The sequence below is a fragment of the Eutrigla gurnardus genome, assembly GCF_963514095.1.
Source record: "Eutrigla gurnardus genome assembly, chromosome: 22".
Classification (NCBI taxonomy): domain Eukaryota; kingdom Metazoa; phylum Chordata; class Actinopteri; order Perciformes; family Triglidae; genus Eutrigla; species Eutrigla gurnardus.
The window spans coordinates 8,152,374-8,177,329 of record NC_139933.1 but is presented as its reverse complement, the minus strand read 5'-3'; the positions used below and the strand labels follow the sequence as shown (position 1 = coordinate 8,177,329).

Below are 24,956 nucleotides of genomic sequence, written 5' to 3'. Positions count from 1 at the left end.
AGCTCTGATTAACCACCTCTACTTGTGATTAAATGACTACACAGACAGTATCTGAATATTGTCGCTACTCCACCTGTTTGGACGTTTCTGTCCGTCCTGACTAGCGAGCTGCCCCGGTCTCGCCTCGGGCGTGTGGTGCGACCTCGCGCTCCCTGCATGGCGACATGGCAGCGATGCTGTGAAATGTCACTTTGCCGTTGCTCACAGAGGCAGCGAGGCTGCTGCGGGGCCTTTGTCCACGGCGGTGGAAAACAAATGGAACAAGAGTCACTGGTAAAGGTCAGACGACAAGGCTCGTGAATACAGTCCAGTTCAGTTGTATACGTTTTGAGTATGAATGGATTATATATATGGTGGTGCTGGATGTGAATGTTAAAAGTTTATAGTAAGGTATGAAAATTATCATTTTGACTCTAGAACTGAAGCTGTTCAAACAAAATAAGGCCTTTTTTTAAAGGCATGGCTCCAAACATCCTCTCACTAAGCCAGTTTAATAATGAAAATATGGGAATTTTGTAAGTGAACCACTCAGATGGTTCAGCGTATAGGTCAGGAGAGGTCACTCATTGGGATGGAAAGCCCAGCCAGCTCTAATGCTGTATTTCATAACCCTTAGAGATAGAAGACTTCCGATAATGCAGCTTGAAAATGATACTGCAGCTTATAAATAGGTGATTTTGATGCAGCAAAACGACTGCAGTCATTAAGAAGCCAACAGTGGAAGGTGGAAGCATGTTCATCCTTCATGTAGAGGCCAGTCAGTTCCATGTTGTTTTGACACAATTTAAAACGATGTGAATTATTAGCATATTCAGCCTCACTAAGGCATCACAGCATCACTATTCTTCAGTGCGTTTCCTGGTCGGTCCAATTCTTTGGTCTAGAATGGAATATCTCGACTACTGGATTAGGTCGCCATGACATTTGGTAAAGAACAGACTTATTATTGTAAACTATAACTAAAACGAAAAGAAATCAATACATTTTCTTTGACATCCTCAAAGAAAAAATAAAACTAAACTGAAACAATATTGCCAGACGATGGAACTAAGTAACATGATTTAAATATCGTAGTAGATCAAATACCATTTGTGTGGTATCGGAAAGAGGATGTAAAATTAATGAAATACATAAAATCTACAACAATATTTCTGAAGAACTAAAGAAAACATGCTGTGAAAACAAACTTAAAATAAATGTAACTTATAAACTATTATAACCTAGGTATACACATTCATGGTCTCATTCAACTTTGCCGATACCTTACAGGATGGCATTATACCCGCAGAATTAGCATTTCGCAAAAAGCCTTTTTGAAATAAGATCACGTACGATTCATATATTTTAAGTTTTTTTATTGCTGTTCACTGTACCTGTGCAATTTAATTAATTTATGATGACGTACTTGTTGCATCATTTGTGGTATTACCAATTTCTATTTCAGCTGTTATGACTTCGCTTTTACTATTTCTATGCTCTTGATTTCGATTGACGATCATTTTCAAGTGAAAAGTTACAAAAGCCAGAAGAAACTTTTTCAGAGAGAAACATTCTCGTCTTTCTGAGACAAAATGTTCAGCGCCGGAGACATCGGTCCATCGGTGCTGTCTGCATCGATGGATTGAGATGTGAAGAGAAAAGTATAACTAATCCAGGATTTTCCAAATTTATACAATTGACTTTTCTGGGCTTAATAATTCAACATCATTGTCAGAAACACGGCTGTGTATTAACGACGTCCCACCACTCAGCAGAGCACGTTTCTTTTTATTTCATTATCACATGTACAACATTAAAGTCCCTCCTTGACTTTCTTTCCCAGTGTGGATTATTAGAACATGTTTTTATTTCACAACACTTCAGTCTTATGTGATGAGTGATTATTTAGTTTTTCAATATTAAAAGCACTTGTGGTTTAAGAAAATTAGTGTCATCTCAGCCCACTGCGTTTTCTTTTTTTTTTTTTTTTAGATTTTCAACTTGCTTTATGAAGTGGAACAGCGGAGTTCATTCCCTGACATTTACAAATAACTCTGGACAGTTTTGCGTGCATTGTATTGTGCTTCATTCACTTAAACACTTGAGAGAATTGTTTTTCAAAACAGGAAAACAACATAATAGAGGTCAAGACCAGGGCTTTTACTGATGGTTCCTGCGTGATAACATTCATTTTTCACTTTTCATTTGCTAACCAGCCTGTTCGTGTCCATGAACGTGTTTTTGTCCTTTTTTTGAGTAAAAGCATGAAAGAAAAAGCACCAATGCGTAGCCACAAAGAAAAAAAGAACAAGGAGACTTTTGCTAAAGATGGCGAAATAATCCCTCAAAGAACTCCACCGGGTAGCATCGATTCTCGTTTCACCATATTGTCCTTAAATGCATTGCAAATACCTGACAAGAATTCACCAATAAATTAAGTTCATGTGCCGTACGGTTTTCGTGTCCATCGGCAGGTCAGAGGTCAGGCTGCCGCTCAGACTGGTCCTACATGAGCACGCAGCTTTTGGCCCGGTCCTTTCTGACGGGCGGCGGGTGCTCGTGAATCTCAGTCCGCGGCGGCTGCTGGGAGACCCGCTTGAGCACGCGGCGCGAGGCGGCGCGTTTGAGCTGAGGCCGATGTATGCGGGACACGGACGCCAGCGTGGTGACGTGGAAAACGTCCCGGACGCTGTTCTCCGAATACTTGGACGTGCACTCCGTGTAGGCAACGGCGCCGATCTGCTTCGCCAAAGCCGTTCCCTGAAAACACAGAAACATACAGAACGTTAAGAGGACAAGCGTTAAACATCGTCATTTCATCCTTTTGTTACTACAAAAAAAGGATAAGTGTCGCTTTTTAAATTCAAACCTTTATGGAGCTGCGTGCTTCAGTTTGTGTTTTGTTTGTAGTCCACAGGAGGGTGACTCACCTAGAGAGCTGCTGAGAGCTTGTAGAGCCATGACAAACAATGTCATGTGGTGCAAATGATGCTATTTGCATTCCTAAATGCCCTTAAGCCGAGATGAGCCGATGGCATGCTGTCGGAAGCCTCGTGGCATTCAGGGGAGTCATAACAGTTACACTTAGTGTTTGCCACACAGTGTGACGAGTGCATAAATGCACAAACAATAGACTTTGCAGTTAGATTATCCGTACCGTGTATCAGACAATTGGTCTTGTACAGTAAACTCTTCCCTCTTAATAAAAGCCGAAGCTCTCAGAAGCATAATATCGAGCTCTCCTCCGCACAGCTATGAAATATTTAAGGCCTCTCTGTGAAATTGTAAAACTGAAGCGTAAAAGCTCGGCTTAATCCCAGTAGTGGTTATCACCATCTTAAATCTGGACCGGTTGAACTTCTCTTTTGTGCTTTCATTTTGCTTATGTGTTCTCCTGCAACACTCGGTGCCTGGGTGTATCTTATAGTGAGAATTGGGGGGGGGCGGGGCCTAGATTTTGTCCTATAATTAGCCTTTCCATTCTGTTTCTGAGTGTCTCACTGGCGTCAGTTGGATTCATTTTGCTGCAGGTCCACAGGGATCACATCAGATGGTCAGGTGGTCCCCGTTTGTGGATGTTTGCATATACAGCCCTTTAAATGGGACCCATTAAGACGATCTCGATTGCAACACTTTTGAGTACAACTCCAGCTATTTTCAGCTCTATTATCCTTCCTTTTCTATTAAGTCTGGCCACAGTGTCGTCAATTGCTTGACTGCAAAAAAGTCTTATTCTTCTGCCAAGATTAAGTCGTGAGCAATACAATAAAGCCAATAGACCACAGATCGGCCTCGAATGCACCCAAAGTCGTTGATTGTTCGCTCTATAATCGCTCATTTTGGCAAAAAAAAAAAAGCAGGTAATTAAAATAATATAAAGCCATTGTTTTGAATGTTCAGTGTTTTTTCGTTTGCAGATAAGTTGGACGCACATAAGAGAAAACTACACAAGACGTACTCGGGTGCCTTTGGGACGATCATATTGAATATTCTTTAATTAGGACGCCACTGGAAAGCTCAGGTGTGGATTCAGCCAACAAAGTAAACGTGGCTCCGCAGTGAGGATTATAGTCAGAGTGGATGTGGAAAGAAAGAAAGTTGTTTTTTAAAGTTGAAAATCGGTGCTGTTACAGTTTCAGGAAGACATTGGAGTTTTCTAAGTAATCTAAGATCTTTATGGACCAATGATGCCGTTACAGACAGAAAGAGGGTGACTACCTTTGCTTTGTCGTATACGAGAAAAATATTAATGTGTTGACAAAGGGCTGCCACAAGTGTGAATTTACATTTACATGAAAATAGGCTATTAAAATGCATGTGTGCCGGGCCACTGTTCATCGCTCCAAGACAAACAATTGTATTGTGGCACATCCGGCTGTTTGTCTCCGCCGCGGCTCTTTCATTCTCCCTGTGTTTCCATATTGGTGGAAGTTACGATCTGAAGCAAATGTCATTCTCCCAATTCATTCTCCGACGTTTCGTTTACAGCGTGTGTGTGCACGAGGGAGCAAAACGTAATGGATGTCATTTTATTTTCCCGGGATGATGCAATTAAATTTGTACATTAGTCAGCGTTACTATAGGCAAATGAAAACCGCTGCAGCGGAAAATGACAAAGGAATGTACATTTTAAAAAAACACATCTAATGGGTGTCCCAGATATTATGACATTAAATAAAGTAAATGCTATTTAGTTATTTACACGGTTGCATCAGCGGTAAAAAGACAGATAAGTGGTGTTTTTTCGCTGCAGTCCTCACCTGTTCGTGGGTGACGGGGATGAGTCTGTGTTTGGAAAGCTCTCTCATGACGTTGAGGTCCGTCCTCATGTCCAACTTGCAGCCCACCAGCACCACCTTGGCATTGGGACAGAACTCCTGGGTCTCTCCCTGCCACTGTGGAGCAATAGAAATACACATATGAGCGGTTATAAATCGAATTTAGCTTTAAATAAGGGGAATAGACATGTCATTTCCATTCCTCCTTCCACAATTGAACACTAAACTAGGCAACAACATGTGCAACAGTGGCTTTAATATAATTAAATGTTGTAGCATTAAGCTTTCCCTTAATTGGAACAAAAGGGGCCGAGTGCAAACCCTGATAAAAGCCCTTGTATGTGGATATTTTTGGCTAAGCAACGTTAAAGCTACACTCTGTATTTAATAAACTTCAACCTGGAAGCGCTTTCTTTTAAAGTGTTATGAGCGCATTATTTATGATTACCGCTTAAAAAGTAATAAACGCAATCATTATCTAATCTAACTTAATAACCTTTCTATTCAAACAATCATCCTTTATGAGAGTTTAAATCTTAGTTAGCTACATGTCAAACCACGCTAATCAAATGCTTTTAATAACACAAAACTGCCTTTCTGCTGCCTTGATAACTTCTCAGTGTAAACTGTAACTTGGAGCAAAAATATGAAGAAAAAAACCCCCAGCATGAGCTTCGGAACCAGCAGCACATCAGATCGTAGAAATCATTTTGACATAAGAATCTTCAGAGATGAAAACAGGCCTTAATAGACCACAGTAGGACGGCTGAGAAACTGGAAACAGTACAACATAGATGTGTCTGTTAGCCGCGACATGAGCTCACGTCAACACCATGCTTTGTCAGAAACACTGGAAGAAGACGGAGAGAGAGAGACACTCAGACTATTCCACTTTCTCCGTGGTTTTCTCTCTCTCCGAGACTCGTCATTATCTCCTCCCAGCCCGGCACAGACGACCGCTTTGAGCGTCGCTGCTCCATTTGTTCTCCCTTACAAAGACGTCGTTTTTTCTCCCAGACGCCCGTGCGGCTGCTGTGACGGGGTTGTTGCCTTTCAATAGGTCGCTCCGCCGAGTGGCGTGCAACTGGTGAGCAGCAGCGATTTTTTAGATGAGTCACAAAGGAGCCATGGGAAGAGCAGCTTATTGTTTGTGTTAATGTTAAGAATTGGTAAGTGTTTTGTCCCAGATAAAGAGAGCGATGCGAGCTGTCGGAGCCGTGACTCGGGTTCATAAAAGGGAGAAAATGAAGGCTGGTTTACTTCATGTAACTCGGGCTGAGGATTCAGTTTGAATAGAAATATGCTAATCGGGTAGCTGCACTTTTAATATACACATCAAAACCATTCGGGGTCATTGAGGACACGGAGGTCAGGTTTTTAGTCATATATGCCCTAAGAGGAGTTAACATGATTCACACATTTGACATGTGCTGGTCCACACTTTCTTCTAGACTGACATATCTCACCAAATTTGATTATATGACATATTATAACTATATTTTGCACACACATTAATGGTCCCCAGATGATGAATCCTTAATGACTGGTGATTCCCTTACTTTTCATTTTCGTGGCTTCAATTAAAACGTCTGTTGAACCGGATTGACATGAAATATGGCACTCCAGAATAAAATGTCCCATCTTTTGTAATCCATTAATATTTAATCTAGCAGCATCATCAGGTAAACGTTGATATTAGCATGCTAGCTCAACGCATCGCTGCTCCAAAATACAGCCAAAAAGAGCTGATAGCAATGCTGGTTTAGTCTAAGTATTTTAAATTGTGACTGGGATTTAGTATTCTGCACCACAGTCACATGCTAGACATGGCAGTTCAAATATTTAGGGAAAGAAAAGTGCAGAAAACATACAATTTATAATTGGTTACATCTCTGTATATTGTGTTCAATCTCAGGTTTCTGAGGTGGGCTGAGCAGAATTTGTACTCTTGGCTACAGCTTTGCCGCCATGTTCCCAAGGTCATGTCAGAAGCAGTAACTAGTGGTTATGATGTGCATCGACGTTGCGCAAAAAATGTTATGAATGTATTTATACCGACTGACCCTGGGGTGCCATAATGGCCCTCTTCATCAGCAGTGAGTTTGTGTGTGTGTCATCCACTGCTATTTTTGCCTGTAGTGTTTGTACGGCTTCTTGAGAATGCTTTATCTTGCAGTTTGAAGGTTAGAGAGCTCAGATGGTCTCATCACAGTGTTCACGACATTTCCCTCACAAATAAGCTCACACTTCAGCAAGACAGGAAAGAGACGGGAAGCAGGAGATGCTTCCTCGTCAGATAGTTAGGAAGAAATGGTGAGAAAATGTTGCCGGCTGCAAAGCAAGGGTTGAAGCGTCAACAAAAAAAAACAAAAAAAAATGATAGCCGGGTAGACGGGGATAACATCTGACACTGGGTAATGCTAGCTGAGTATTTATAGAGATTGGACTGAAGAGAACAAAGGATATAAAAAGGCGAAAAGGGGAAGTGATGAAGAGTCAAGGGGTATTTTTGTAGCTTAGCAATGATGAGAAAAACACAGTCCCTCTAAGATCAAAATTGGAAGGCAGAAAGAATCGGTTAGGAGGACGGCTGTCGGAGAAAAAGTGCTATGTACTGGAAGGGTGTTATTTGAAGATAGGCTGGCGATGCCCAAGTAAACAGGAAACACTACGGCGGCTCTTGTTTTATATAGAATACGGATAAATCCCTTTTGTTTTCTCTCTACACTTTGAATAGAGTGACCCGTCAACATGTCACTCTGGCATCCTGGGCATGCATTGTGAGATGGGTTTATTCATCGCTATTACTAAGGTCGTCTGATGAGGTCAGAGTTCAAGTTGGCTCTCAAGTGGGCCCCCTTGTAGGTGTGAGAATTTTGTCCCAACAGAAAAGATGAGTGTTTATAATGGCGTTGATGAATGACGGAGCTGACTGCAGGAATGTTTGTAGGCTGGAAGGTCGAACGCCCCCAACGCATTAAATGTTCACAACTCAGGTACGTTTTTCATAATTAAGATTGATCGATATCTACAATGCTACTTGTTTCCAAAGGGAAAAAGAAGATTCTGTTCCATGCAGATTAAATCACTCAACACTAGAGAATATTACAGCCTGAGAGGATAGGTCAGGTTCTCTATACTGCCCTGCATACATTGAAAATGATGGCTAATTTGAGGTGTCAGGGTTTAATCAGATCGTGTGGACACTTATCAGTACAAAAGTATGAATTTTAATTTCATTGACAGGGTTCCAAACCTACGCACATCTAGGGACAAAGATACAGACAGCTTCAGTCTCGTGTTAGCTTCGGATACATAAACTCTATGTTAATTGTCACACTTATACATATTTATAAGTACATATACATACATGAAATTTGACCTTGGGGTTCAGTATCTCACTCACTCTTCCACATGCGTACAGGAGGGGGTGGGAATTGAATTAAAGGACGACCCACTCCAGCCCTTGAGCCACACAGCCACAATAAAGCAGCTATAATTGATATTTTTACAACACCAATGTGTCAAACGACGCTAGGAAAATGGTTTCTGCTAGCGACGGAAGCTACAGAGAATTATCTCCCGAGTCTGCAGCTTGACGGGGCTTTATAGTGAGTTCAGCTCATTGTTTATCTGTGTATCTAGCGTTGTTTGACTACAATGGGCAGCTGGTTTCAGTAAAATGCACCAAAAAACAGCAGACGGACACAGTAAGTGACTACCTGCTGAACATAGTGGAGCATTTAGCAGCTAAAGAGCCGGACGTTTCCCACGGGGAGTCGGACGAAGTTCAAACGAGGGTGAACGTTGGACATACATTTGCCAGATGGCACAGAAACCCAACTCTACATGAATGATAATGCTCTCTGGGAAAAATTCTCCGTCATCCGGGTCATGGTCATCTTTGAAAGCTTAATCGTAGGCGACCGGACTTGCTTTAAGTTTCTGTTTTAAGTTACGATAAAGATGAATGATAATGTCGCTGCATGACTGTTAACTGTGAGTAATAGTAGGCCAAAGGAATGAGGACTAGATTAATTTTTTTTTACCCCATTTCCAAGAAATGAAGGAATCGCTTTATGGCAGGTATAAAGACCAATAACTGTCAGTCCGCGTGGCATGTGAGTAATGTATTGAGATAGACTTAAAAAATGGCCGAACTAAATCCTTTAAGGCTGCTCTGATGCTTGCAGTCCGGAATAGAAACAAAATGTACCTGAAAAAACGGTCTCGGACGACAGGACACATTCACACTTGTGTTAATGCCACGCTGACCTTTTTCAGCACGCTGTCCAGCGTTTCCGGACGGGTGATGTCGAAGCAGATGAGGACGGCGTCCGAGTCGGGGTACGCCAGCGGCCGCACGTTGTCATAGTAGGCCGAACCTACGAAAGAACACATGATGTAGTTTAGTTACTTTGCAGGAGAATTCACTTCTCTTTTCTTTTCTTTTTTATCACAAAATGAGTCACGACAGAGTACTTCTGGCAGTAATAACTGTGATTAAGTGTAATCACCATGAACTAAGCCTCTCCGCAGATGACAATAAGTGGGTTGTATTCATCGCTTTCAAAGCGAACGGAGGGGCCTCGTCCACAAACCCCCCGGTCCGTTCATTTGACACTCGACAGACAGACATGTGATGGTGATATAATGAATGGCTCACACAAAGCGTCACCTGGTATTTCAGAATGGCATTTTTTTTTTTTTTTTTTTTTGCGGTGGGGGCCCGCGCTGAATTGAGCATTGTGACCTGGGCAAGGGGACACATTCCTATCCGGAGCGGCCAACATTCCCCCTCTCCGTTTCCCTCATTGTCTCCAACACTACGAGGTATTGTCATCGCCGCACGGCTTTGGCCACTTCACAAAAATGCGTGAATGCAGAAATTCCCATAGAACCCCATAGAGTCTCACACACACAGCAGAAACAGAAGGACATAAATTACACATAGAAGTTATTTTCCAAACCTTGGTATGTGACAAAAACATTTTTTTTTAAAAAGCATACAGTCTTTTATAACATTGAAATACCTTATTTTCCTGTAAAACAATTTATTTACATATATATTTACATATTCGTTATGACTCATCCTGCACTGGATGTAAATGTATCCAATCATATTAACCCATGAAGCACACTTGACCTTTCGGTTCATAGCAACCAGCGCTAAACATTGCTTGGTTTGTTAGTTGTGTAGTTAATTTAAGTTCCCACTCTGCATATTGAATTTAAATCACAAATACATCACATCGCAAATGTCATCATCAATTCAGCACAAGAGTCAGAAACTACAGCACACAATATACAGTTCAGTTAATGATTATTTCATTCACATACTGTGTGTTTTCCTTTTTACAACAAGAACATGAGGATTTAATCATTCTGGATGTCTGCTGTTAAATCATGGGGACGATGGCCAGAACTATAAAACAAAATGATTTTATTTAAAGCCCCCAAGTTGTTTTGAATTTTGATTACACAACCTCAAACACACCAGGAGGGCGATACACACAGGCCAGTGTAGGTGCCAGAAAAAAAGCCATCTTTACCACATTTTGTGTCATGCTGTCAAAATCTGGCCCCAAAGCAAACCATGTGTTGGCGCACATGTTGCTGTGGTCAAAAATGTCAAACTAAAGGCCACAACTCTTTTTCCCCAGTCTCTGACAAATTTTTGCTCCAGGGTTTCACACATGCTGTATTAAAGCTATCTCACGTGGAGTGTTTTCTAGGTCCAGAGCAAGTCTTCACACTAAAATAAGGATGATTAATTTAATAAAAGGGAAACAGTTGACAGTCCACCACAGTGTCAGCTCCACCTCTGTGTTTAAAAGGTTACACATACAGAGACAACCAACACAAAATGTTATTTCCACATTTAAACAGTTTATCTTCCTTTGAATTCATCATTCTGGTGCACTGCCATAATTGATCCTTCGCTAAGTCCCACCCCTCGAACTCAGACTGGCCAATCATAGCGTAGCATCATCCGTAGACATGCAAACGTTTCAGATTTATTTTAATTTTCAGGCGTTATTATAGTGATACTTGTGAACTGGAGAGGTGGAAGGAGATATAGGTTTCTAAAAGGTCAAGTTTCTACCTAAAAACCTATTTTTCAACCCAGCACTGCTCAGCACAATTCTAATTACCATTCTTTCAACAACAAAGCGATCCCTATCAAAGATTGTTTATGTAGTTCCGTTCCTTTAAACTCTTTAAACTTGGTGCAGATAATTAGTCGGTTTAAAGGGTCCTGCAGGATTTTCTTGAAAGCTCATTTTCTGTTTACATTATGTGTAAAACAGCACAGGGCACCTTTAAGTTAATAATAATTAATGTTAAAACAAAGAAGGAATATATATATTACTCAAGCTATTTTTTTAATATATTATGTTGAGAGAAAATATTGATAAATAGTATTCTCAGTATTAAATCTATACAGATAATACGACAGACAATGAAATGCCTCCCAAACTTTTCCTCCAGGGCAAGTAGGAGTAAAAGAGGAGCATGGCAGGATGCTGAATAATAACATCATGAAACTCCATAATGTTTTAATGGGATTTTTAAAAGGCACATTACACAACCGCCTTCTACTCTTCATTTTTTTTCCAAGCTGAAATAATTGGAGGTGGAAATGTATTTCTTTTTATCACAAGAGCAGACAACACCGTGATGGTCAGTTAAATCGCAGGTGTTTTTTAAATAAACCGATTTTGCAAGAGCTGTCCAGGGTGCTGATCAGGTGACTGCACCAAGGGAACGTAAAGCAGGAATCAGTCTAACATGGGATCAGTCTCCACATAGACAGCTCCCAGTGTTATCTAACGCAGCCTCGTGGTACCCACTCTTTGCTTTTCCACGCAGAAGACAACGTGAGTTGTTTATTTAGCAGATTGCTTTTCTCCGGTGTGTTCAGTAAGTTGGTGCTCCCTCAGCAGAAGTAGCTGTTTATTGTTCTGCCAAGTTCCTCCTCTGTTCCGTCTACCTAACCCTGCCAGAACAAACAACCATAAAGACTCTCCTGAGATTCAAGTCCCTCTGCTCCTAAATCCTTCATCGGTGGTTCGGAAACCGGATCGCCCCAAACCAGCTTTGAATTAAAACCTATTGGATCAACCGTCCTTAATACATATCGCAGCAGTTACATGCACTCGTTATCGTATATTTTAGGAAATATTAACAATGCATCACATGTGTATGGTTGGTGGTTGTTCACAGTGAGAGATCACCATCCGACTCTGCAGTTTTTCCCTCAGTTCTGAGTGTTTTAGTGTCATTTGCCACTTTTGGTTTCCCAGACCGCAACTTAAGTGTTTTGGTTTGCCGTCGCAGCATCCATCAGCATTTTTCAGCCGCAGCACACAGCTGTTTACGGGGGGAAAAGTTCTCACAAACACACTGCTCAGCGCCAAACGGCAGATGAAGTAAATGACTATGGTGAACATAATGGAGCATTTAGCAGCTAAGAATCCAAAATCAAGCTAAAACAAGAGAACATATTGGACATTTGATGGCCAAAAAACACAATTTCAAACGAAAACTCATGTTATTCCATGTGTTGGATGTGTAAAATGTTTGCGATACAACTTTATGACGTGACAATGTGTCAGTAAAGTGGCCAAAAAACGGAATATATTATATATTTCACTATATGTAGAACTATTCCTTTCATGTTCCCAGGGTCAAATTTGGCATAGCAGCTCTAGTAATCAGATTGCAAGATGATCTCTACAAATCTCTATATTTTATGCATTAAATACTGACTATTAAAAAATCATTCATGCTTGTAAATGAATTCAGCTTCCTCATAGGCAATGCTTGTGTTTCATAAAACACACACTCGAACCCTCAAGGTTCCATGATGTCAGCTAATCCACGTGGAGCACTCGAGCAGCAGCTAATGTGTATTGATCCGTGAGCTCTGTAGACCCTCTGTGGGACCTGTACTCTGTAGTATGATGCCCCTCATGGGAACATTCCTGCTGTTGTAGCAGCAGCACAAAGAAACGCTTTCTGTCCAAAACCCTCCGATCAGGAACAGACTCCCTCACTGGAGTACCGCATGTTTCAAGCACCAATCTTATCTTTTTTTTCTTTTAGAAGAACTGGCAATTGCAGCATAAATGCAGTACAACAGTAAAAAAAAATAGAGACATAATTAAAATATCGAAATGAAACTCCTGGATATAACAGATCGCACACAGGTGTGTATTTAAGTTTTACATCTGGGGTAAAAACACCACGCTGTGGCTGTCACACTTTTGATATTTGATCCTGAAAATAAGCTGTTTCCTTTTTTTACCCTCTCGTCTGCTCGGCCGCTCACAAAACAAGTGGTTGGTAAGTGTGTACCGTCCACGCCCTCTTGTGATTTTATATAATCCACTTTTGACGCATACATATCAGATTCAGTGGCTGCTTGGAAAGGCTGGTCCTTCCCTAAAACACTCGTGTAATGTTGCATGAATTATATATCGTAGGAGAGCCACACCAAGTTTCTTGAAGCCACTCTAACGACATGCTTTGAAAGTGTAAACGCACAAAAGCTGGTATGTAATCCACTTTAATGACATGACGCTGGGAGTGGACAGGATTCTGTGTCCCATTGCTGTCACTCTCATATGATCCTTTAAGTGAGATCCTTTAATTTAGCCGTTTAATGTGAGCTGACACCCATGGGTCACACCGATGTTGTACAGGAATACAGATGTCCTGATATCGCTGCCTTACTGGAGTATTTGGCTGCAACTAACAATTATTTTCACTGAGCAACAGTCTGTAATACAAATATTCAGTTTTATGATCGTGTAAGATAAAGAAAAGCAGCAGATCCTCATTTGAGAAGCTGGAACAATACTGTACAATAAATGTCATATCCAAGTAAATATGCTTAGAATAATAGCTACAACCGAATACTTATAACCAGACATTTATATATACAAATATTAATATTAATTAATGCATAATAAATTATGACCAGCCTGCGTGAGCCTACAAGATACCAAAATGAATACAATCCAGAATCAAAATGCACCGCATGCTTCTAAAAATCATAAATCACTAACAAATCCTGCGTTGTATGTTTTTAATAATAGAGAATCCTGAGTGAATATAAGTTTAAAAAAAAAAGCTTGCTTTTCCTTTCCAGGCTTCTGACTTGTTGGTTCTATTTTGGAATTTCTACGTCATAACTTCTCAACATAATATTTAACAAACACGAAGATGTATAATTGCTTAATAGAGGTTATGTTCATGTTAAGGTGTATTTTAAATTAAGGACATTTTTGGAAGAAAAAAAAAAGTTTAGGATCAAATAATTTCTGGGACCTCCTGCAGTAACTCTGCATATCCCCTAGGGGTCCCGGACCCCCTGTTGAAACTCTGCATTAGAATATAATTAAGATATCTAAACTCTACATGCATAAAGATGAACAGAACAGTATATTCCTGATTCCAAAATCTATAAATCTTACATTTTCATACATCAAACACCTCATGGTGCCATTTGTTATGTTTCTGCACCCGTTTATTCCCTGTTTTTCTTCTTAATTAATCACCAGTCTGCATTCCTGACTGTGCTGCTAGTTCAGCTCAGAGGAAAGCTTTTTATTGAGTTATAAAGTTTCTTAATGAGCGACCTTTAATGAGCCCCACTGGGGCAGATTTCTTAATTATGAAATGAAAGGAGGCACGTTATCTATTCTGTTAAATATGGTTAATCTTGTTAGTGATTTTTTGTTCTTATTCTCCGGAGATATCTCCTTTTTCTCATTTTTGTCTGAACTTGTACAAACTTATTATTAAACACTGCGCCGACTAACTAACATTTCTTTGGTAAGTCGAGCTCAAAGCCGTGCCTGATAAGAGACCGACCGACTGCATGCTGTATCTCTCGGCATTCACGGCTCTGCGTGGTTCAGGAGGAACACACCTTGACATGTTTGCGCAGAAAATCATTATTAATCCTCTCTTACAACATTGTTGTCTGCCAACTTCCATCACAGCAGTCATGATCATTAATATTGAAATCCTGTTTGGCTCTGAAACAGTGCCTTTGGGGGGGGGGTTCATACAGGTCTTAATTCCTGAAATACACCCGAAGAGAGAACTATAGTACAGTTTTATGCTACTGAAACTCATGCTATGTGAAATCTTGTAAATGACACAAAGAAAATCAGCCTGTACATTCAGATGATTATCATACAGTAATAACACTCAGAATGCTCAGCATGGATAATCACTATATATGCGTAAACACCAAGGTGTTCATTTCCTCGTATACTTTTCTCCGTTTGCCACGCGATTAAGACAAAACATCCATTGTGCCTGAGAGATCAATTTACATAATGGATTTCTGCCAGATGTTTACATTGTTGATTTCATTTTGATACAACGGGACTGGGATGTCTCGGTGGGAAAGCGGGACTCAGCTTGCTAGTTATAAACCTTGTATAATGCCGTCTGTGGCTCTGGAGGAGCTTTGTCAAGTTTGTGAAGAAGAAAATAACCCCTGAATGTCATCCAGCTTATCTTGTTGCCGGCATGGAGAGAACAAATGTACAGAAAGAGAGAGCCTGCGTGACAACCTGGCTGTGTGAAGTTAAAGATGTGGCCTTTTGCCAGGCAGGGAGGGAACCAAAAATATGCTACTCAGTTGCATTGTGGGGGAAATGTCTTTCTTTCTTTCTTTTTTTGTCTGATATCGACCTTCTCTGCTTTCATTTTTTCCCCCTCTTGTGAGTCCCCAACCTTTTATGGAAGTGTACTAAATCCTTGGAATACCTCTTAAATAACAGGGAAATTACTGAGGAAACATCCTGCATGTGTCGAGTGCAAAAGTTCATTCTTCACCTTGAAAACAACACTCAAGTCAACGTATTAGGTTTTTCTGGAGCTGTCAACCTTATCGCGTGGCTTCATCAGAGAATGACATTTGCTTTGTTGTCATGGAGATGGCACAATTGTTATCACAAGGTCTCGTGACAACAGGTATGTGAAGACTGTGAGATATGGTTGAAAGCTCCCTGAAAAGCCACTAATTAGACCTGGAAGTGTCTAATTTAATCCAAAATTTGCTTGAAGTTTGTGGTGAAATTGAGCATTTGAGCTGAGCATAAATCGTGGATTCATGTAGTGTGCTTTGCTTATTGCCAACCACGCTCCTCTGCTTGAATACAATAGTCTGAAAAGCAGCGTGGAGGAATGATGATGGTGCTGCCAGTCATATCAAGAGGCAAACGCTCTTTGCACAATGTACTTGTCTGCAGTGTGACAACAGATTTTAATTTTCCATACCACACACACGTCTTTTTTCTATAGTTTAAATATTCACAAAACTGTTAAGTCAAAGTGTCGTCATCAGGTTCGAAAAACAGTTAATTCTCGATGAATTGGAGTAAATGGAGGCCAGTTTAAACAGCAAAACTCATGCAGTATAATCCAACTCTCATTTATCCCATCGTATGCTCATTACTTACCAAACACGTTTGCATTTTCACCAAAATAATTTGAGTTTTTTATGTAAAAGAGCACCATTTCAGTGAAAAATCCTACACGATGTTTCCAGTTGGGTGAGCACAGAGGGAGAGCGCTGCCAGTGAGCTTGTTTTTTTTCTGAAATCAGCAGTAATCCTGCAGGATTCCTCCAAATTAATGACAGGGGGACATCTGGGCATATCCCCTTCACATTAAACATCCCGCCTCCTGTTGGGAATTTTATATGCAGTCTGATCAGCCTTATGTTCCAGCCTGGATTCTGATGTTCAAACCCAGAGACACATGGACCTCTGATCCATATATCTTGTTTATTTGTATCTGGCTGGATACCAGTTTCTAAGGCCAATAGGAAAGGGAAAAGAAAAATAAATGTATAAGAGACTTATTATACTATTATTAAATCTACTGAAAAAGGAGAAATGGGTGTAGAGTAAATGGTATATGAGTAAAAATAAATATTTAATATATAAATAATGTAATTTTCTATTGGACAGTATATCATTATGAAGTAGAAACAGGGTCAGCGCCCCGCAGCCCTCTCGGTAATGGCTGAGGTGTTGCAGGTGGAGTGGAGTCGTCATTGCTCCGTCTTGCATTATAGATAGGAGATAGAGAGCATCTTAAGTGGACGGATAGACCCCTTGAGTGCCCTTGCTGTGCTTTTGTGTCCAAACAAAGTGCACTACAAAATCGAATCACTTTTTCTAGTCACATAATAATAACTGGACAAAAAAAAAAAACCCATTATGGTTTCAAACCACTGTCTGAAACAGGACTCATGCATCCTTGTGTATCTCTACAGCCTGTTTCATAATGTCTTTGTCAAAAAAATCTGTTCCACTTTTTATTGCGTCGCAAGGTCGCCAGCTAAGGAATAGATTTGACAAATTTGAAGAGTTGTGTTGGGATTGAGATTGGTAATCTCATGTTATGATGCATCAAACTGCATGATATTTTGTGTGGCTGCACCTCTCCTCATTCCAATGACTCACACTTTCTGAAAACACCTTTCATTGCCTCTTTTATACCACCACTGGCTCCTCAATCACTGCTTTCCCGGCTCTGCGGCCAGAGACACGGCGGGAGAACGGTTTGCACACTTTTATTGTCTTGGACGGTGTGTTTGGCTAACGGGTAACAACACTAGTACACACACACACACACACACACACACACACGGCTGAGTGCCACTCAGCCGCCGTTACGCAGGCAGACAGCTCGGTGAGTTTAATTTAGTTCTTGGCAAGATTGCGATGTCTTACACAATGACTTTCGAGTTGGCTGCACACATCTGCGCTCGTTTTTTTTTTAGTTTGAATGAAGTGTGTTTTACGACACCTCGCAGGCCATCGGCGTCTAGACAGGAGGTTGGCCAAGTTCGGGTTGCACTCATTCAAACCCGCTATACAGCTGTGGTCGTTGCAGACACACACCTGCGAGAGTTGATCTGCAATGTCATGGTCTAAGTCTTTCATTTCCTCTCTGTCGGGTGTAATGTAAAGGAGACGTATTTGTTGAAACAAAGCTTTGATGAGAAGAGAAAAGATGATTTTTAGAACTTAGAAAGCACTGTTTCTGTCAAATTGTATCAATGGAGCAAAATTAACAAAATTAACCATTGTAATAAATAAAGACATGAAGCAAAAATGTAAAACTGTGTCGAAATGAAACTTTAAATCACATGAAAGGTAAATAACTGAAGCTCTGAGGCAACACCAACGGAATTTGAAGAATAAATACACGAGTCCGTCTTTGTTGATGCTGCAGAGTCTCGTACAAAAGTCACCCAGACTTGCTGTCTTTCTGAGACAGACTGCTCAGTTTCACATGCGCCAGTAGCTGAGAGACAGACCGGGCGTCCCCTGGGAGGGGGAGTGCATCTAGGCCATTGATTTTCAATGTACCCTTGGTCTTCTAATGGGAAGACGAGAACAGGGTGACTGGGGCACCGGCATGCACTACGAAAAACCTACTGACACTCATTTAGTCTCGCATGCTTTCTCCTGTACACGGGCACTTCAAACTCTGCACTCCACTTTGACACTACATCCTTCTGTCTCTCCACTGTCTCTATTTATACATTTTCACCACTCATCTAATCGCTCAGAGCACTCACTCATACCCTCGCACAAACACCGCACGCTGTTTAGTACCAGAAACCAACAGCACTCGGACTAAAAATCCCCAGATCCTCCGCTGTGTGCACTTCTCTCCAAAAAAGCCTCCGAACGCTTCAACGCATCGGGCGATCTCCCTTCCTCGCCCCCCTGTCATGGAGCCAGGTGCCACTCGCACACAGATGCTCCCATCGGAGCACATCTGGGGTAATGCTTTCAAGAAGCCGACATGTAATCGGGGTCGTGGAAGCTGCTCATGAATGAGTGATGCATTGTTGAGGCAATCTCAGCCATTGGAAACTGGACGGACGCAACAGGGGCTTGAAAGTGCGACGTTTGCATACTGTGTGACAGAGCGAGCAGCCGTGACGTGTTCTTATTGACTTGTCAACCTCGAGAAAGTATTACATTAGGCGACGCGCTTCTGAAGAAGCTTCTGGAAGCTGCCTGGAGGGCAGAGTTCAAGGCGGGAAACCTCAATGCGCTCCTTTTGGTCGCTCGCTGTTTTAAGGTGTGACGCCGCAGGTTCAGCCGGTCGCTCAATCGACTGTTACCTCACACTTTCACATGCTCAGCTGTGAAACCTGTATATTCTGGAGGCTTGTGTTTTTGAGGCGAGAGGAACCTGCAGGCGCCAAACATGGACAGAGAAAAATAGATATTTTTCAAATCCAACCTATAGACTGGCCCTTTCCCCACATTTTATATACTCAATCTTTTAATTGTGCAACGTGAGTTGCTCAAAAACCTTGATGTACCACCTCTATACTCGGGGGACTCCAATGCTCGACGAGTCGTTCACATGTGCAGCCATAAAGTTAGAAGGTGAAATAGGACAGGTCCGTTTTAATGCCAAGTGGAATATTATTACACCATCCATATAATTACCTTGGATTCTAGAAGTGTGATTTTAGGACATATTCATAATGAGCCTCAGACAATTAATTAGGAAAGTAAAGGTCACCCCTGGAGTCTGTCTATTAATCTAATTTATGACCTTTTTAAGAGTCACATTGGCAAATTGGTTATAATTGACCAGATGCGTGCAGAATTACACTCGCCGCCAAGTCGTTTTTTTTTTTTTTTCTGTCGCAGCCAAAGAAGAGATAGATTAGAGTGAGTCATACATGGTATCTGAAATGCCAGGACTCACCGGGGCTAAGGACTGAGGCGGCCTGGGATTTTCAGAGGAAATGAGAAAAAGATTTAGTTAGAAGTGGAGGAGAGACAGATAGAGAGACGGACAAAGAAAACGCAAGCTAAGCTAATCAGGTGCAAGAGTGCTGAGAGGGCAGTGCCCCAATACAGTGGGACTCCTGACCTTGGCTTGTTGGAGAGGCTGTCGAGGGTTTGGCACCAGGGTTATAAAGAATGGATGAAATTAAAGAGAGGGAGACAAAAAAAGAGTGCGGGGAAGGGAGAATCGAGTTCTGAAAAGTACGTTATGGCACACGACGTCGGTGGGATTTTAAGTTCACAGTGTTGTTATGCATTTAATTTGGCCCCTCACTGCACAACAAACCGAGACTAATTTGTTTTCGGTTTTATAGTCGTTCGAACTAACAATTGCCTTTTGTAGACTCCACAATGCACATTTGCGCATTACAAATATTGCAGAAGCTTCTTACAAAGGAGAATTTGATTTATTAGTTCTGTAATTTGTTATGAGCAGAAATTATTTTGTTCATTTTTAAGTGTTTCCCAACAGGTTTTCGATTTCAAATACATATTTTTTTTCAGCACCAGCAGAGAACGGAACAGGGAAAAGTATATACATCATACAAAATAAGTAAATAAGTTATAATATTATAAGTAAGAGGGTTAAGCATCTGAATCACCACCAAAATATTTCTTTTTTTCTTTTTTTTTTTCTCAAGGATTCAACAACCGAGGTACAGGTTGTTGCAGGCGGCAACCTGAAAAATGAAGCCAATGCAGGAGTGCTTAAAACTGCATTATTGCTAATGACCAGCAGGAGGAAACTCCAATCAATCGCTGGATTCAAGTCGTATACAACATGATGTGCATTTTGTAAATTATGATCCCATTTAGAGTAAAATGATTGCCCTTTTTTTTTTAAACGGTTTTATATTTGCAAAACTTTCCCAGAGTCACAAAAAGCATCTGTAACGTCCATGGGAACACGCCGATTGGGCGATCCGGGACAAAAACACCAGGAAGCAAAAAATACTTTTTCAGATGACGCACTAGGTGAACAATTTCCATTGGAATGAATGGAAGCTATTGCTACTGATTGATTTGGGCAATCTCCCACACAGAATTGGCTAACGTGAACACTCTGCCAGACTGAGAAATTAAGTGAAACAAAAAGGGGCAATTGAGTATGATTATCAGGCCTGAGCAGAGAGTCATTTCAAGACTGGCAACTACCCCGAAACCCCCAGACCCTCAGGGGGGGCGGGAAGCTTCCAGACTCACCGCGCAGCGATTGTGGTCATTTTATTATTAGCAAATGAGTCTGCTAATGCAGTTTGCAGCATTAAAGCACAATATAAAATTAAATAGGTGAAACCAGCATAATTACCTTGTAGAGGGGAGTTAGAATCACATTTTATTGTTTCTGTTTATATTGTGCTCACAAGAGAGGATCTTCCTAAACCTATATAATATTCCTTCCTAATTGCCCATCTATTCGCGATGCATACAGAGTAGGAGAAAGGTGAGGCTGGACGGTCAACTGCTGACTCTGGACCATGACTCAGCGTACAATCTCAGCATGAAGAGACAGAAAAGGCAAAAAGAGATGAGGACGGCAGAAAGATTGAGGGGAATAATGAAGGGTAATAGATATGTACACGGAGTAGAACGAGGGAGGAAATGAGTTTGGCAGGGAAAATAAGAAATAAGAGTTGAACCTACGCGTTAGGATGAAGCGAGGTAAAGAACGAAGGAGACGGCAGTGTTTGGTCACACAGCAAGCGTCTGATTAATTAAATCCACTGTTTGTTTCTGCACAGTGAGCGGGCACATCGGAGGCTCTCACAGCGCTCCTTATCTCCTCATCTGCCCTTCTCTAATCTCTGATCCACGCAGGAGCTCCGGCCTTATATCACTAAAACTGTGATGGTTCCCTGAAGCCACTTGCAACAAATACGCCCCGTTGAAAAGTTACTGTGCGAGTAGATTTGACATTCAATCGGTACGCCCTTCCCTGCCAGAATTATACATTTAACTGATATGACACTCGCAACTCATTTTCCCACAATGCTCTTTTCCACCTGCTGTCAGGCAAACTGGCCACAACACCCACAGACACAGACAAGCTGAATGCTAACAAACATTTGCCCAGCTGTCACACACACACACACACACACACACACACACACACACAGCAGTACGTGTTCGTACTCAAAACTGTGATTGCATAAGAAAATAGCAAATGTAAGTTAGAAGAGATGCTCAAAACTCAAGGGTATTGCAGCGACTGTTGCAAGAGCGCACACACACACAAAAACCTTGCAAGCATCCCAAGTGACTGTTATCCCCCCATTCAGGTGTGAGGAAGACGAGGCAGGTACCGGGGGGGTCGTGGTAATACTGATGTAGGTGCCAATGTAGCTGCCTCCTGAGACAGACCTAGAGTTCCTCGCAGGGACGCTGCCAGGCAACGCACGTGTCGCAATTAATTACATAGAATATAAATAGATGTTGAAGTGTTGTGACCGCATTTGTGACACTATCACGGTGATCTGTCGAGGCACATAAACGCCACGATGATACACAAGGTGGAAACAATACCCGCCTGATAATAAACAGGCGGATTCCCCTCGTTTTCCAGGCTTCAGCTTTGAGTGGTATCGATTTTGTCATCTGACGCTCGGCGAGAAAGTGAATAAGCGCATTTCCCCAAAAACGATGACCACCAAGGTCCTTTCTTTCCCTTTATCTCTACAGCGTGCAGGACAATTGACCATAGTTTATGAACCTGGTTATGAATCTGTTATTATTCCTTTATAAATCAGTGAAAAGATATGAATAAATTCAGTATTTGGGCTGCCAGGTTGTTAAAAAAAATCGATTTGGCTGGTGTGTATCCTCCCATAAAACCTTTATAAAGCATTTCTTAATAATACAGATTCACACCTGGGAAAGCTATGTCCGCTATGCTCTCTATTGTATGCAGGATGATTGTGTGTGTGTGTGTGTGTGTGTGTGTGTGTGTGTGTGTGTGTGTGTGTGTGTGTGTGTGTGGAGTAAATGACTGTTTAAGCATTCCTTTAGTGTTATTGTGTGTGTCTGTGTGTGTGTGAGGGTGTGAAACAACTGCCAATTTCAGAGGGTGTTGTTCAAACAGCGGAGTGGCCTCACCCACAGCAAACCCAACAGGCAACGCCAGCCTCGGCTCTTAATCTCCAGCTCGTCGAGCTGGTCTGCCTGTATGTCTGCTCGGGTGGAGGTTATTGGGAACGCCGTGTGAGAACAAGTTTTTTTTGGGCGTCGTTATGTAAGTGGGGAATGAAATGGGGAAGGGCCTGAAGGCTGGAGGGGAGAGAGTTGGCTCACGTCCGGAGACTGAATGTACCTGACCTGGCGTACAAAAAAAATCATCCTCACTTTAGTAGCAGCTGCACTACGAGTGGATACTCATTCTTTAACTCAAAATAACACTGTAAAAAAAAAATACTGGCCCGTTGTACAGCGTTCATAAGTGATGATTATGCTGTGACAGCGACTTGGAGCAGGCGTATGTTGAATGACGAGGTGTTTTATCCTCTCACAGGGCTGCTAGAACTCTGGAGTGGCCGTTCAAACCCAACAAGCCTCCAATTCACTCTAACGCCGATGACAGGACTGAAGTTGTATAAACACTGTATGAAGTTCTGGTGAATTCACATGGAATTAGCTACATTTTTTTTATCCTGACAGGTAATGGTTGCTTATTTTTTTGGCCCACAGCCTGGATGCTCGCTCTGAACGCTCCGAGGAGTCGTCTGCTCTCCAATCTGGAGCGCCCGTTAAAAGTCACTCGTTCACGGGCCAGTGAGGAGGCGGCGGTGCACCTGTCGTCACGTCTCACCTGAAGTGTCCCACATGTTGAGCTCGATCCTCTGTTTGTCGATCTCGAAGCTCGCTGTGTAGTTCTCGAACACGGTGGGAACGTAATTCTGAAACGAGACACAGGTGGCTGGAGTTAGATGGAAGCGCAGAGGGGACGCCATGTAATGGTGTGTGTGTGTGTGTGTGTTAAACAGATGAGGCCAATTCTGAGCTTTTGACCTATTTCCAAATTCAGAAATTTAGGTCAACAAGCTGTGATTTCATTATCCTCAACAGTTCAAGAGTTTAAATTGGAAAAAAGAAGGTTTTTTTAAGGCTTTCTTGTACTTTCAGGTATACACACAATATTATGTATGTCTGTTTTCAATACAATATCTGCCAATTAATTAATTTAATTTACCCGGTGTTGTTAATGTATCGTCATCAATAAGAGAAAAATCTAGATGCCCTTGTATTTATTTATTCAAAATATCACTTGATATGTGAATAAAGTGTTGAATCCTTTATTCTTCCTGCTTACTTATTTTTACGCCGTAAATCTCTAAGACTATTTATTAAATTGTTTGTATCACTATCATTAGACATTTTGTAGTTTTAAATCCCACGTGAACACAATAATTATTTGTACATTTAATTCTGACACACAACCTTGAGAGGCAGGTGTTGTTTCGGTGTGTTAATGCATGGCTCACTGCTTTGCTGCTGCGTTAAAAGGACGCACTGCTCCCGCACAGACGCAGCTGCGGACGCGCAAGAGCGCACCGAGCCCAGATTTCTGCAACTACACGGGCACCCAGCGGGGACGAGGTCTGAAGCCTGAAAAATGCATTCATTTAATCTGTTTTTACAAATACACCGCAAAGAACAAGCATTTTATTATGGAGAAAGTCATAACCTGCCTGAAGAAATCCTCCACGGGCAAGGATCTCAATTAAAGGGCGTAATAACAAAGGCGCGTTGGAATAAATAAATGCGAATAACATCACGTGACACCAGTTAATTCTCATTTCTATCACATCAGGAGGATTTGAAGTGAATGTCCGGCTGTGTCTATACTTTGTCGCGTGTTTCCAGGGACTTTAATCAAGTGTTTACCGAAATGAAATCCTCTCTTACCTCCGGGTACGAGTCTTTGGCGAAAACGTGAAGGAGAGCCGTCTTGCCACACTGCGTGTCACCGACCACCACGATCTTACAGCGAAGCAGTCCCTTATTGCTCTCCATGGCGCGCCGAGTTATCAGTGAGTGGGGGTTCACTGTCGCTGCCCACTTGACATTTAGTCCCAGAACTAGTCGAGTGTGGAAGAACGGCTCCAAGTGACGTCAAAAATGTCGTTTCTGATAAAAGAAAAGGAACAAAAGTCCGATCCAAACAAGTTCAGCGCCGCAGTCTGGTGTAGTTTCGGCTACATGCTCTGCGTAATGCCGCGCTCCTCTGCTCCACCGATGAAGTGAGGCACACTGACAACACCTGTCAAGGAGCGACTCCACCACACCGACTTCCTGCGAGACCTTTCAAAATAAGATACAATAAGGACACGGCACATAACTAGATGAA

General features: G+C 41.7%; 1 protein-coding gene across 1 annotated transcript; it reads right to left on the bottom strand.

Annotated features, from left to right (window-relative positions):
• Positions 1 to 1,747: 1,747 nt before the first annotated feature.
• Positions 1,748 to 24,849, bottom strand: LOC311032712 (rho-related GTP-binding protein RhoN-like). Its single transcript, XM_084039690.1, has 5 exons — positions 24,515 to 24,849; positions 23,418 to 23,505; positions 9,033 to 9,142; positions 4,740 to 4,874; positions 1,748 to 2,739 (listed from the first exon to the last, which is right to left on the bottom strand). The coding sequence occupies exons 1-5, from the start codon at positions 24,620 to 24,622 to the stop codon at positions 2,485 to 2,487; spliced, it is 696 nt and encodes a 231-aa protein (XP_083895816.1). The 5' UTR covers positions 24,623 to 24,849; the 3' UTR covers positions 1,748 to 2,484.
• Positions 24,850 to 24,956: the final 107 nt, after the last annotated feature.